The 14,530-nt window shown below is 50.4% G+C and overlaps 6 protein-coding genes across 6 annotated transcripts; 3 read left to right on the top strand and 3 right to left on the bottom strand.

Moving 5' to 3' along the window:
* Positions 1-1,796: 1,796 nt before the first annotated feature.
* On the top strand, positions 1,797-3,940 carry EPUS_07530 (uncharacterized protein; the record flags this gene model as incomplete). The annotated part of the gene is made up of 3 exons (XM_007803768.1): positions 1,797-2,826; positions 2,955-3,094; positions 3,275-3,940. 3 exons carry the CDS (start codon positions 1,797-1,799, stop codon positions 3,938-3,940), a joined length of 1,836 nt encoding a protein of 611 aa, XP_007801959.1.
* A 681-nt stretch (positions 3,941-4,621) lies between these two features.
* Positions 4,622-6,948, bottom strand: EPUS_07531 (uncharacterized protein; the record flags this gene model as incomplete). The annotated part of the gene is made up of 2 exons (XM_007803769.1): positions 4,622-6,433; positions 6,487-6,948. 2 exons carry the CDS (start codon positions 6,946-6,948, stop codon positions 4,622-4,624), a joined length of 2,274 nt encoding a protein of 757 aa, XP_007801960.1.
* A 1,703-nt stretch (positions 6,949-8,651) lies between these two features.
* Positions 8,652-9,364, bottom strand: EPUS_07532 (uncharacterized protein; the record flags this gene model as incomplete). Its single annotated transcript, XM_007803770.1, has 2 exons — positions 8,652-9,199; positions 9,247-9,364. 2 exons carry the CDS (start codon positions 9,362-9,364, stop codon positions 8,652-8,654), a joined length of 666 nt encoding a protein of 221 aa, XP_007801961.1.
* A 254-nt stretch (positions 9,365-9,618) lies between these two features.
* Positions 9,619-11,082, top strand: EPUS_07533 (uncharacterized protein; the record flags this gene model as incomplete). The annotated part of the gene is made up of 1 exon (XM_007803771.1): positions 9,619-11,082. The coding sequence occupies one exon, from the start codon at positions 9,619-9,621 to the stop codon at positions 11,080-11,082; it is 1,464 nt and encodes a 487-aa protein (XP_007801962.1).
* A 64-nt stretch (positions 11,083-11,146) lies between these two features.
* On the top strand, positions 11,147-11,931 carry EPUS_07534 (uncharacterized protein; the record flags this gene model as incomplete). The annotated part of the gene is made up of 2 exons (XM_007803772.1): positions 11,147-11,233; positions 11,332-11,931. The coding sequence occupies 2 exons, from the start codon at positions 11,147-11,149 to the stop codon at positions 11,929-11,931; spliced, it is 687 nt and encodes a 228-aa protein (XP_007801963.1).
* A 1,043-nt stretch (positions 11,932-12,974) lies between these two features.
* EPUS_07535 (uncharacterized protein) lies at positions 12,975-14,108 on the bottom strand (the record flags this gene model as incomplete). The annotated part of the gene is made up of 1 exon (XM_007803773.1): positions 12,975-14,108. One exon carries the CDS (start codon positions 14,106-14,108, stop codon positions 12,975-12,977), a length of 1,134 nt encoding a protein of 377 aa, XP_007801964.1.
* Between the last annotated feature and the right edge of the window lie 422 nt (positions 14,109-14,530).

Consider the following 14,530-nt stretch of genomic DNA (forward strand, 5'->3'; position numbering starts at 1 on the left):
CCGCATTCCGGCCCCACATTGATACCTGTCATACCCCGCATTAGGGAGTATCCCTTAAACCTTCACAAGGGTGCGCCAGCAAATTACAAAGGTCTTCCGCGGCCTTCTTCCATGAACTATAATAGGTACACGCAACATTGACTGGAGTGTAGGTTCAGATTTCTCACAAATAGATCTTGGTGTTGCCCGCGCATTGTAAGCACGTTGTTCGCCAGACGATGCTATGATGGCTTGCATGAGTGCAGAAATACTACGGTATCAGGCATAATTAATGTCACTCGCACGTTAGTAACAGCTTGTAAATGCCAAGGTAAAGCGCCACAAATCCGTTGATTAGGACTAGTCTATACAGCTCAGTCTCAAGTGTGCATTCCATTAGCATCAACGACTCCATGGCACCTTGCTGGCATTGTAAAGTGTGATGAATTAGTAGATGGCGTAGATAGCATAGATGACGTAGAATAAGACAGAATCAGTAGAAGAACGCGTAGAATCAACAAGAAGGTGTATAATAGCGGCAGCGAGGTCACAGCGTTATGGGAGCTGTAAAGGAGGCGTTTTGGTACCCTATTACCAGCGCGCGGGTTACATTAATTATGCCTGATACCGTAGTACATGAGAAGCCTCCTCTTAGCTTTATGGATTCTCGAGCAGATTGGAGTTATCCTTGGCTAGCATGACCTTGGTGATCCCGGCCATGGAACGTGTTCGGCATCTGCCGTAATGTAGGCCACCAAATAGCTTTCAGGGGCACTGCACACTTAGAATTGGTGCAAGCTGTAGAACCTTCCATCCTCAACTTCTGAGGTACGACTTCCGAACAGCTTTTTGTGACGAGAGTCCGCTCGAGGTTTTTGCCAGCCTCGATGTTGTCGGGACCATTATATCAACACTGCTCTTTTTCTCTTGTGAATGTCGGTAGGTAGGCAGATCGCTACTGATCGCTGGTCGAGATTCTGTGGCTGGCTGCTCTAGTACGTCAACTTCTGGACTAGCGTATGCGTTTGGTGGCCTTGGTCTCGCTAATTCTGAGTCTCGTGTCCATTTACAGCCCACATGTCAACGGGGTCGGTAGCACCCTGGCATCTGGTCGTACAGATCCAAAATTGAGCTGAGTGGGAACGCCGATAGTGAAAGGCTGGGAATCCGCTTCACGAGAAATTCCCACCTGAGGATGGCAGAAAGTGCCAATAAGTTGTCTGCAGCCTGCACGGGGGCTAAAGAACGTGCGACATGTACTCCATCCTTTCCTGCCATATTCTCATTGGCAAGCACTGATGGCCGCGAGGAAAATCACGGACCTTATGGTAGAAACATGCATAGGGTGAGAGAGAGAGACCTAGAGACAAATCGTGCTGATAGAAGCGCAAACAATGGCATCTTAGCTTCTGGTAAAAGGGACAAACCTTTCGCAAAAACGATTCTGTAACGAGATTGAGTAGTTGAAGAGGCTGAGCATGTAATCAAGGTGAGTGGAGCCCTCCTTGAGAGCTATCATTGACTCTTTGGTTGCCTCTCTTTGTATCTTTGCAGTGTTACCTGGTGAAATGAGTGGAGAGATTTCAGTGGTAGAAGACTCAGTCTTCACCAAGTCTAAGTCTTGATTGTGAGAAGAGATGCTCTTGGCGTCTTTTCCACGTGATGAAGGTGCATCACGTGCAGCGAGTCCCGGTGGACCCATGACTTCAATTCGACTCGGGGCGATACGCCGGGAGCATCATAACCTCAATTGCTATTGCAAGAGCAGAGTCCATTATACCGCTCAGGCGACCATCCAGCGACTCTTGTCAACCATCATGACAAAACGGAAACGTACTCCATCCCCATCTCCTCCACCCCGCAAACGCATCATATTCGAGGTACCTCTGTCGCTATGGCGGTTTCAAGCAATAGCGCGGGAACTTGCTCGTCAGTCTGAAGTCCCAGTAGAGCAGATCAAAGAGCCCAGCGACCCGAATTCAGGCGACCTGCAGCGTGTTGTTCCCGGCGCGCCACACTTCGACGCGCAAACCTTCCAAACCAATTCATTGCGCTTCTCTCCGTATTCGCATCAATCGTTCCTACCGTCGCAACCATGGCCACAGACTGTCAAGCCAACGTCGGGCTCTTTGGCTTCCAATCCGGATGTGGGAGCCTCGGCGGCGCATGTCATGTCAAGCAGCGAAGGAGCACCACCACCGCAGGATGGACATAATCGGCAGGTCTCGACAGGACCAGATGATCAACTCTTCGACGAGCTGAACGATGCGCTGCACGCAGAAGAGGGAGACAATGCACACGACCCAGCTTCGCAATCACAATACCTCACAGGCGACAACCGAATAACCTTCGATCCGCGCCTGCAGAGTGATTGGAATGGCATGCGCCAGGAGCCATATCAACCATTTACCCAGAACTACCCAGCAATAAATCCACAAATGACCATCGCCGCCTCACAACCCGCCTTCCCATCCGCATTAGCTCATCACCCGCCTCGCAACAGCTCGAACAACTTCCTCCCAAACTCCACCGCACACCCTGGCCCAGCAACGTTCTGCAACCCCAAACCACCCCCTCCCCCTGCTCCGCCTCAAAACAGTGCACAAGCCAAGCCGAGGATGCCAGGCTACTACAAGAGCAGCCTGAAACTATGGTCGCAGGAAGGCCGGAACGCGGCTCCTCCACCACCACCACCTCCTCCTACCATTCCTCCCTCAGCTCAGGCTACGCATAACTTCGGAGCTATGAATGGTCCCTATCCACACCTGTCTTATCCTGCAACACCTACATATCCTCCACCACAGCCGCTGGCTTCGACCCCGGTAAACGCCTTCACCAATTACGGCAGTACGAGATAATACGTGTATGTCACTTGAGGAGGTGTCAGACGACAAGGCCACCATAACGAAATATGCGATAAGTGCAGCCTATAATTGAGCAAACCTATTTATTTTACTTACGATTTCCCGTAATAGCGCGAGACGTTTTGGGGCGACTGAAGGAGGAGGAGGGGAGGGTACACAGGCCTCCCGGTGCCGTGAATGAGGCTGTACATAATGTGGGCAGGCATTTGCATGGGCTGCTGTTCAACTCGTTAGAGAAACAGAGTCGCGACGTATACGTATTCCCAAGGCGTAGGTAAGTCGGGTTGGTCATGCTTGCTACGGGCCAGGAGAAGAGCCCGGCGATCGCTTCAGATATGTATATTTTGTGTATAATTGCCGGATGAAATACCAACATATTTTCCATTCCTCGCTCGCGACCAAAAACCCCCCCAACTAATCCCGAGACGGAGATCATCTCGACTTCTTGGCCTCCCTCTGACTGGCCCTCCTCCCCACCGGCGCCGCCTCTCCTCCTCCTCGCGGATCTTAACCTTCTCCTTCTCCTCCGCGCGCTCCGCATACCACTGCCCCGCCTGCAGGATCAACACCCCCACCAACACCAGCGCCAGGATGGTATTGCTCGCACTCAGCACCTTCAGGTTGTCCTCGCGCCCGACCACGCTTTCGCGCGGATCGTCATCACGGCCCGCACGGCTCACGTTCTCCAGCTCGCTTCCATACGTCCCCTGCGTCGCGATGCGGAGCCCCTTGACGATGTTGGCGACGTAGACGACGATGCCGCACATGTAGAGGACGAGACTGCCGCCGTCGAAGAGCATGTTGGACTCGGACGGTCTGTAGAGCTTGGTGATGAGCCCCGCGAGCCCGACGAAGATCATCGTGTGCAGGATCCGCACGATGAGGGCCGGGGAGGCGTGGAGCAGGCGGAGGTGCGCCTCGGTTTGGGGGAGGTGGGCAGGATGCCGAGGAAGAAGGCGGTTGCTGCGTGGGACATGTTAATCTTGGGTCTTGGGGAGAGATGGGACCAGGGTGGGTTGGGGCTATGCAGAGAGGGACCTCGACTTACGGCAGACGATAAGGAAGGTTGCGAAGGCGAGGGTGGGCATGATGCGTGACGTGGGATGATATGCTTTGGTGGAGCTACTCGATAGAAGGTGTTGGAGGCTCAAGAACAGTCAATCACCACGTCGCCGAGGTTGATGACCAAAAGATCCTGAGTTTATTTCTAGAAAATAGATTGCGCACATTCGTACGTGCTTGTTGCGCCAGTTATGACGCGCTTGAGTCAAGCTGCCAGCTAACAAGACTGGGATCAAAATATGTCTGCCCTGGTGAAGGACTTAGGTCGTCGTAATTGTCGTATTCGTGCTTGACAAGATGCTGCTATTCAAGACTAGTAGGTTCAGATCATCGGCGTAGAGATGTTCCAAAAGGTTGTGCTCGCCAGATCAACTGAAAGGTCGAAGGGGCTTGGAGATGAGGAGGAAGAGGATTACTATGGATGAGAGCCTAATAGGTCATGCTCGGAACAATGATGCGGCTCAGGGTCAATGCAATGGATGGTGTGCCAACGAAGATCAGCATTCGCTTAGGCTCCACTTGATCACGTAACAAGCCCATCGTCCTCGGACATATATTTACCAATCAGTAACGTCCTACTTGGACATGCTGCTATAGTCGCCAGAGAAGCAAAATTCCCTCCCTTAAATGTCCATACCACAGATGGCCGGCCCTAGTATCATATCTTTCACAAACCACAACGCCCAACCGGTGTCGCCACCGCTATTTAGAACCAATCATCGTCGATATCGTGGTAGATTGTCACCGGCTACATGATCGTTACAAAGTGTATGTGCATTGTATTCGTCTTCTTCTGTCACGACTGGTGCAGTTGCCGCATCGACTGCCACAGAAGGCCCAGCAGTGCCCTCGTCATCATCATCCGCTGGAGGCGCACTGGCTTCTGTCATCAAACGCTGCCGCTCAAGCTCTTGCTTGTCGTCTGCCGTAGGATCATCGTGGTATCCGTTGACTGCTGGAGGAGAATTGAAGTAGGAAGGTACTATGGTATCGACCGATCGAGCTGAAGTTGCCGAAGGGGTAACACGTTCCGGATATGATTGTTCCAAGCCATCGTGCACACCGTAATCTTCATACAGACCGTCTTCCTCAGGTATGAAGGGAGCCGAGGGAGCTGCGGCGTCTCCAGCCGCAGAAAAACCGCCCTCTTCTGGAGGTTGGCTAGGGAGTAGTAATGCCTCCTGCCGCCTTAACCTGGTCTTCTCGTCCACTTCCTCCTCGGGTTCCGGAGGCGGAACAAATCGCGGGACAGGCAGCTGAGTCTCTGTCCAATGTCCCTGGTCTTCGTTCCATCCACCGTAGCCATGTTGCTCACTGTAGTATCCATTCTCCATATGATATTCTGCCTCGGCCGGAGACGGGTCTGTTTCGGCCATATTGCTTGACCGTTGGCTCTCTGCTCGTCTCACGCCGTTCCACTTCTTGGAAGCTCTTGTGGAGTCTGTCGATCCTATGGTGATCTCAAACAGGCAGACCACAATGTTCTTCCCCCGTCTCAGCTGCGCCGTGTCAAGAATGTTATCTGCCCAGTGTGAGGTCACTTGAAGCCCAGAATCACCATTGGTGCTGATGAAACTCTGTGGTGGCGAAGTTAACGAAATTCGTGGAAGAAACCTTGATTCACCCAATTTTCCACACAAGTCTATCACGATCTCGATGTAATATTTGAACTCGATCATGCTACCGGGAACATTGGCCATGGTAGGAAACGCATCTTCAGGAATTCTGATTGATGCCCTAACGTTAGCTGTCAACGTGTGGGGATTGACGACCATCATTGCGGAAGTCTGGCATAAGTCCTTGCGAAATATACTACTTGGTGAGCTATTAGAGAAATGCAGCCCGCCAAGCCCAGTTCTGGACTTCGGATAAACATCCTCATACTCAGATCTTTTACCCTTGTTTCTTGATGTGAGCGGGATGGGAGGATGCATGTCGATTCTTCCCTGTCGGTACAAGGTCACAATTACAAGGCCGCGCACGTTCGGCTTGGTGTGGTTGATAGTGATCTTCAGGGGAATAGTATCCCCAGGCAGCGCTCCGGCTTTCAGAAGTTCGGTGCTGGCAGTGATGGCTTTCCCGGACATGGATGTGCTGCTGCTTTTTGTCTCACTGTTTCCAAGACTTGCACCTGTAGTCGGTGGAGAGTCATTCACAATCTGGAAGCTTTGCGAGCTAGTAGTAATGGCGCTTGAAGAGCTCAGATCGCTGGGGGCCGGACTGAGTGGAGGTCGATCTACTGATGAAGGATCTGAGAGCTGAGTGTGCTCTGTTTCTGTGCGTTTCATTGCACGAGAAGAGGAGGATTCTCGGACCTTATCCAGAGATGTCTGCTTGACCCTGGCTTTGACTCTACTTCGTTTGCTTATCGGTTCTAGAGAGATTGTTCGAGGTGTTGGGAGAGGAATGTGGCCTACATCTATTGAGTCTTGAAAAAATACTCGGCGATCGCAAGAAAGCGTTGGCGCTATAGTTGTTGGCCGTGTCAAGGTTGCCGTAACGAAATAGGAGACGGTGCCTCGCTCAAACTAGATCATCACTGTCAATACAAGGCTGCTTGCGAGAAAATAAACCCACTTACGTCAATGCTGCTGGGTAGTCCTCCAGGTGGAAAATCCAGTTCAAACTTAAACTTATATACTCCTTTCTTCAGAAGTCCTTCGCCACATAGAACAGCCTCATCTTCGAAAAGCGAAGCGAAGCCGTTGCCGAGGTATTCGACACCTCGTCTTCCACGGCCTGGTCCAAGGAAGCCGGACGCTGCTAAGCCATCGCCAGGCACAACCTGATTTTTGTAAACCCGCGCATGGCCGTGTAGACAGACGACCAAATGGGTGATTGCAAGAGGTTTCGCAACTGTCAGAACAACGCAGCCCTTGATCGTCTCGCCTGGAAAATACGACTTCCACGGATTATCCGGTTCGACATAGAATTCGGCGATATTGCGGTTTCGGTTGGCTAAGGGGGCAGTGAAACGCGATAAGATAGAACTTCGTCGCGAGATAGAGGACGCAGGGCTTGAAAATAGTGTGTCGAGAGGCATATCCGTCACGTTGTAAAGCTGTGTTCCATCCTTACCCCGAACGCTTCGGACGGAACCTGTACGGAGCCGATCGCTGGTACCACAACGGAACGCTCAAGTAGAATGTTTTGTTGGCAGAGGCTAACTTGTGCGTGATATGTATCAAACGTTCCTGCGCAATCATTTTATCTGTCAGCCAATATGCTACCGAGGGTGCCAATTGAGATAGTGGCAGTGCATGACGCGCGTTGTCACTCAGAAGCACAAGATGAGGGGTTCGACACATTGCAAGGACTCGTGCAAAACAAGTGCAGAACAAAACAAGTAACTGTCAGAATGACACAGATTTTTGAGACACATCTCTTGATCCATCGCAGATCATTTCATAGAGCATTCAATTGCGTGGAGGTGGAAATTGAACGTCTTCTAGTACCTACCAAAATATCCACCCGGGTCTTGTCCGGATGAGCGCAGTTTTGGATCGGATCAGCCCAGGTTTGCCAGCAAGCAGGACACCGGAGGCTTCGTCAAAAGCACTGACCGGCAAAAATCAACTATTGAGAAGAGATGGTGGCACGATAAAGGAAGATTCGTAGGCCAAGCTTTCATCTACAGAGAGCGACAGGAGGGACCGCAGAGATGGGAAAGCTTGGGGGCTTGGAGGTCTTGGGGGTTCATGGCGAGTCTTGTTGTGGTACAATGTGGGGCGAAGGTTGGCCAAATGAGTTGGGCACTGTGACATATTTTACTAAACATGGGAAATAGCCACGTTTGGGGGCGCCGATTGTCCCTTCCGCCCCCCCTCACTTAACTGATGACGGTTAAGGCGATGTCCGCCAAAAGCTTCTTCGAATAAGCTTTCTCTCTCACGTTCAGGTGTAGGGCCTTGGCGCTGCAGGGCAGTTCTCTTCAGATTACCACTCCGTATATAGCACAGCCATTGCGATATACGTCAGTTCATACTACCCCTTGAATGCATGGAACACCTGTCCTGCAGAATCGACGCTATGCCTCGAAGGCAGCACGTTACGCATGTCAATCTCTGACGCTTCCCCTTCAACATAGAGCGCACCATGGCATTCTCTCCGAACCGCGTCGCATTGGATAAAAGTGCTTGATACGTCAACTCGGCGGCCGCCCCTGATTTCCTTTTCTCGGGCAACTTGCATGGTCGCTGCAAAGCTGTGTGCTGCTCTCGATCGTGGAAAACCTCTGTCCTGTATGTCGTCAGCCATGTGTCCAGGTATTTCTTCTCACTAAGTTCTTGGTCATCCAAGTCCCTCCACGAAATTTCTTCTTTTAGCTATCTACTCTCAACTAGGAGGCACCATTACTACTTTGCGCTTGCTAGTCTCTTCTAAGGCAGATTTGGTTTGTTGAGGAGAGTCGAATTCTAGTTAATAAGTTTTCTCACATTGAGGAGAAATTGATGGGAAATGTGCGGAAGCAGAACGGGGGTCAATGAGATAAGCAATTGTGTCTCTCCCAAACTTTTCTATGGAAGAATGAAGCGTAACTAGTCCGGAGCCGAGTGGGTCACGATCCGTGGGAAGCCTCCAGAGCTTTTTTGTCAAGCTCCTTTGGAATATCTCCCCGCTACAGAATTGACTTTCAGGAAGATCAGGCCTGGAAGACAAAGCAAGGTGTCTGACTGAACTTGAGCCTACGCCCTCAGGTCTGAGGGCACTATAGAATGTCGAGATAGAGGTTCAAAATCCTGGTAATCACATCGTTTCGTTATCTCGAGCTCGCATTCTCTTTCTCTGGCGCATTCCATCATCATAAGACTCGTCGCTTGATTCTTCACTCACATATGGCGGCGTTTCGACTCGGGGCACTCGGCCGCTAATCTGCATCTGTGTTGCTCTGCTTTCAGGTATAAAGCTGTCAAACCCTTCTGGCTCCACGAGAACCATATCTCCAGTTTTGCCTGGTACTTGAACGGCGGCCTCTTCCAAAAGTATTCCCAGGGCAATGAGAGCTGTCTCATCTAGACTCTTAAAGTCACGTTTACCCCGTCCTTCTGCGTTGATTCCGTAAAAGTCCGATGCATATAAATGGCTTGCCTTGAGAAGCTCGGAGTCTGGCAATTTCTGCTCGGGCCTTAGATTTTCATCGGCAAAGTAGACATCTGCCCTGCCTTCTGTTGGAGCCGTTGCTCGACGCAAGAGGACTTCTAGGGGCTCAAAAGCAGATTCAGTTGAAGGAAATCCATTGCGTGTCCTGATCGGCCTTGTGCTCTCATCGATAAACCCATTGCTTCCAACACGTCCTAGTCACATCAGAATTGAAGCAGTTTCTTGCGCACGATATTGCTACCTGCTACGGCATCATAAACAGTTGCCGACCGTGTAGGATTTCTCTCATTTTGCATGGTATCCTCTGATGGTGGCTGTTGTGCCTGGCTCTCATTCCGGGATCTTTTGCTCCGAGACATAATGACTAACTTAAGTTTAACCTTAGTTATCATCTTCTTCTGACTTTATTATAATTTACCATAGGATGATCCATTCCTCGAAAGAATGGTGGAGAAGAGTTTGAATTGAGGTCAATGGTATTTGGGGGACGCTTCTCATGACCAGCAGAACATCACAGAAAATCTACCTTAGACTGGCTCGGAATTTATCACACCGCATGCAATCACCCACTGCCTTAGACACACAACTTTTACAGTCCGCGCATCGTTGATGCATGAATCACTTGTTGCTGAGCCGGCGGTTGGGTTTGGTTGACCCTCACGCCTTTCAGCGTGCCCAATATCAACGATTGCTCTATGCTGTGACTCCTGAGAAGTCTGTAAAATTTGGAATACAGCGCATTCCTGGCAACCTCAATGCTCGTGGTCTTCCCAGCTCTTCCGGCCTAAGAGAACAGACCGTAGATGAGGCCGGACTGGCAGGGAAAAATGCAGTGGCCCATAACGGAGGTGTCAATGTTCTCGCTATCGATGCTCAAACGGGAAAATACCTCATATCCGGCGGTGCTGATTCCGCTGTTCGACTATGGGACCTAGAAGACTATCACCCAGATGAGTTCTACACCTACACCTCAGCAGGTTCGATTCTCCGGTCCAGTCCTGGTGCTCATACCCACGCCTTAACATCCCTTTCCGTTTATCCTTTCGATCCATTGCCCTCCACCATTCTTACAACTTCTTATGACAAGACACTTAAGCTTTTCTCTGTCGATGCCGCTCGGATTGCCCCCGTTCACACTTTTGAATTGATCGATACACCATACGCCCATACTCTGTCATCGATCGCATCCTCAGCAGCACTTATCGCAGTAGGGACAGCGCATCCAGCTGTGAAATTGCTTGATTTACGGACAGGTCTTGCTGTCCAAACACTACCTGGTCACAGTGGCGCAGTGTTTTCGGTGTGTTGGTCTCCACGTTCTGAGCATTTGCTTGCTTCAGGCTCAACTGACGGGCGCGTTCTATTCTTCGATGTGCGCCGAGCCCACAGCGCTTTTGCTTCTCTGGACAATGACGATGCCATTGGTGTTCTAAATCCGGATTATGCATCAAATTATCAGCCTCGATCAGCACTGGACTGGAACGCCAAGGCGCATAATGGCCCAGTAACAGGCGTATGTTGGGCAGATAGTGGAAGAAAGCTAATCACTTGTGGCCACGATCAGCGAATTCGCGTGTGGGACGCAGCCACTGGAAGAAATGAATTGGTGCATTTCGGTCCACGCATCAAGAATGGCCGGAATGGACAGTTCATGCCTCTGATTTCGCCAGTGGAGTGTAGCAGACCGGGAAAGGGAAGTCTCTTCTGGCCCAACGATGAAGGGAAGGGCGAGATCTTCATGATGGATATGAATGAAGGTACTACATTGAAGGTCTTACGAACGCCAGGTACAGCAAAAAGCCCGCAGAAGACTGTCAGCACGGGAAAGTTGACGAGTGGAGGAAGGATCAACTCAATCGCCTTGAGGTTCAAAGGTGACAGTGACTCAGGCCTAGAGCTTTATTCTGGGCACGGTGATGGATCAATACATTGTTGGAAGGGCTCGCCGACAGAGGACGAGGAAGTTGAAGACCAGATCCATCCCGAGGTTGAGACTGAGCAGAAACGTAAACGAAAACGAGATCTGCTTGAGGGGCTCGTGGATGGCTTGGTGAAAAAGCCTATGACTTTCATCTGAAAATGGTATAGTAATATGGTATGGTCGAACGATATATGTGGGTCCTAGTTGGGTACCGCAAAAAATGGCCGCCGATGGTCACAAGGTCTCAAGAATCTTCAGACGTCCGGCTGATATATCTTCATTCGTATCTTCCGTCATTTCTGTCTCTGTGAGTGGGGTCCTTCTTGAGGGTTTCCATGAACATCACTATTCGGGGGCAAGCAGATACCACACCCAAACCATCATCAAGATGCAATTTCTGTATAGTTGTCACCACTCGGAGCCCTTTCTTACCCTTCCTGGCGAATTTCGTATCATGATCTGGAAAGAATTGTTACCGGAGCCGCGGAGCGCAGGCCTTTTGACGAGTCTCACCCACAAAAACGGTGTCCAGGTATCCTCGCCACAAGTCGCCAATCCTATCACGAAGTCCGAAGGGAGCTGTATAGCAACCGCATGATCACCTTCCACATTTCTCCAAACCCTAAACGAGCATCCGCCAAAAGGTCCGGTGAGCATCCCAGAACCGACGTCCTCGATCCGCTGGGTTCTCTTTGGTGTCTTCGCCCTCGATACCACAAGCCGCGTAAGGCCGAGGATCAGAATATGTTATCCTGGGAGCAACTACCATACCGGAAGCTGAAAGGCGTCAACTTCGAACTACTGGCAACTGATCCAGCAAATCCTGCGGAGCTTCTGCAAGTGTGGAACGAGCTCCGAAACGGGAAGCAAATCGAAGTGAAGCTCCCATTTGAGCAGAAATACAAAATCAAATCGATGCCCTCGTCTCAGAGATATCGCTCAACGCCGTTTCAAACCAACTCTCCAATTACAAGACCGGTGAGGAAGAAGACATGGACGGCATAATTATCGTCATTTAGCAAGACATCTGGACAGTATAATTCGACCGGATTCTCAACCATCTCCCCAGCCCTAGCGCACTAGCCGCCCGTGAGGAACGCCTCCTGAACTGGTCCTCGTACTACGAAATAACCATGTGGAATCGACTCGTGTCTGATCTGGGAGAATGATAGCCTGGTGGGGCAGCGCTGTTGATGTACGAGGAGGAACACGGCGCCGCCCGTTCCTTTCGTGAACGAGTCAAGGCTGCCCCACGTGAAATGGGTCTTCGTGGATCCTGAGACTCATACTTGCTTTATGGTCGGTTAGGTGCGCTGAGTCGATGCACGATTTACATCACAAGCAAGCAAGCCAGAGTTGGACCTTCATCATCGGGCAGGAATCATGAAGATGTTTTCAGCAAGAACGTGCAATATACCCCTTTATCCTCACTTTAAAATCTATATCTATGACATCTTACCAGTATACCTGTTCTGGAGCGTTGTTCGGTGATTTTGTTCTCCTTCTTTGACTACGTAGCATCATAACCATGTCTCCATCCTGCGACTGGATCTGGATCAGTGCAGGACATGAGACGGTTGGCGATGGCAATATGCAATCTCTTAGCTCTACATTAACCCAGGAAGATGTATTTCATTGTTGGCTCTTCGGTACTACCTGCTCAGTTTGGCTTCCAATCGTGACTTCTTATGAATATGGGGCTTGTATATACCAAACTCGCAGATGTATCCAGCAGAAGGAGGAGGAAGAATAAACGCTGTTTGAGCAATGAGCAGCCTCCTGCACTCCAACGATCATATGCCTAGGCAGGATGCTTGGTCTGCTCGCCGGACTGCCGTAGCGCGCTAGTTACGAATCTTCTGAGGAAGTGTTGGTAGAAAAGCAGCAAAGTCATCTGATTCTTCGGTGTGTCACGGGTATCATGAGCAGTCAAATCCTAGTCATAGCGTGCGACGCCATCATTCATCCCACTTGTTTGGGACGAGATGTGCTCTCTTTCGAGGGATTGGTAAAGCCCACGAAATCTTGATGATCTGGTTTCGTCTCCCTCAATCGACGTCATCTTCACCCGGCGGTTTCTCATCTCCAAATTTCAGGTCCGTAGCTCTGCTGGTATTGTTTATCTTCTCCTTCACAGCCTCTTCTGCCTTCGGAGCCTCCTCATCCAACGGTGGATGATCCCTCTGCCCGATCTCATCCCTCTCATCCCCAAATAGCAGCGAAAACAGCACAACCGCGTAAATATCATCAGTTGTGCGGTTCTTGAGCACATATCTCAGTTCATGTGTCTTCTCATCCACGTATTTAATGACGTTGAGACTGAAGCCGGGTAGCTTTAGGCTGAAGTCGTTGAAATCGAGGTATGGGTTTCCGAAGTCGGATTGGTATAATCGGCCGGCTTCAAAGATGAATTTCTCGCGATTGGATTCCGTGAGGAAATGCCTCTTGCGGGCGCTAAAGTCAGGTGGGATGGAGAGCGAAGAGCGGACTTTGGCGCCTGAACCTTCGGCACCTTCTTCGACGATGGTTTCGTGAAAGGACTCTACGTTAGGGATTTTCCACGCGTCTGTGTCCTCCGTCTGTTCAGCTTCTTTGGTCGACGGGGAGTCTTCCTCTTCAGCATCACCGTTGGATCTGGACTTTTGTGGCTCGAAGATCTTTTCCCCAATCCTCAAGATGTTCCAACTGCTTAATGCGGGACCATATAGATATGGTCTGTCGGCGTACGGATCGCCTTCAAGACCAGGGTCGATGAACCATTTAACGATCTTGAATGCTTGGTTGAAGCCTGGAGGCAATCGGTCTCGTATTGGTCTGTCGAAGTTGTTGCCGAAGAGCAAGTCATTGCCTGGTATATCGACTTTGGGAATGAATGAGAACGAAATGCTGTATTGATCGGATAGGTGGAGCGGATGGGTGAAGTATGGTGAGGTGGTAGGCAATGAGGCGGGAAGGCCAGTGAACTTCTTTATTCGAACAGCGACAGATAGCAGCATATGCTCCGAGTCAAGGTGAAGGGTTTGCGGCGCATTGACAGGGACGACGACATGGGTTCTAGTATCGTAGGATAAGCCTGCTGTTACGCGTAATCTGTAATTTTGAGCATGTTTGTTCTTCATGGTAGGGCTCGGGAGTTCATCTGGCGGGTTCGAGGATGTCGGTGAGGAAGTTTCGTGAGACATGATAGAGGAGCTCACAAGACGAAGTACTCAGTAAAAGTCATCACTTGCCTCGGGCGTCGTCCTCAAGCGTCAGCTTGCTATTCTAACGTCGAAGAAGTAGAGTATCAACTACCAAAGATGACAAACAAATGGCGACCGAAAATTGGAGCTGTGACGTTGTGACGTAGTGGGAGCTAGCCTAGTCAAATTGGGGAAGACTGGGAAGACTAGGAAACAAACCCCAAAATTAGCTCATACGCAGAACCGCAATTCGAGTCGACCGTTTCTCAAGATCCTTCCAGACGTCCACCTGATTGTGATGTACCTAAATTCTGGCTCTCTCTCAGATAAGATATGTGCCAGAAAGAAAAGTGATATTCTTACGCCAAGGCAAAGGGAGCAGGAGAAAACAAATGAGGAAAAAGAATGGCTTTCTGACCCAT

Source organism: Endocarpon pusillum (genome assembly GCF_000464535.1).
Source record: "Endocarpon pusillum Z07020 unplaced genomic scaffold scaffold2726, whole genome shotgun sequence".
Taxonomy (NCBI): Eukaryota; Fungi; Ascomycota; class Eurotiomycetes; order Verrucariales; family Verrucariaceae; genus Endocarpon; species Endocarpon pusillum.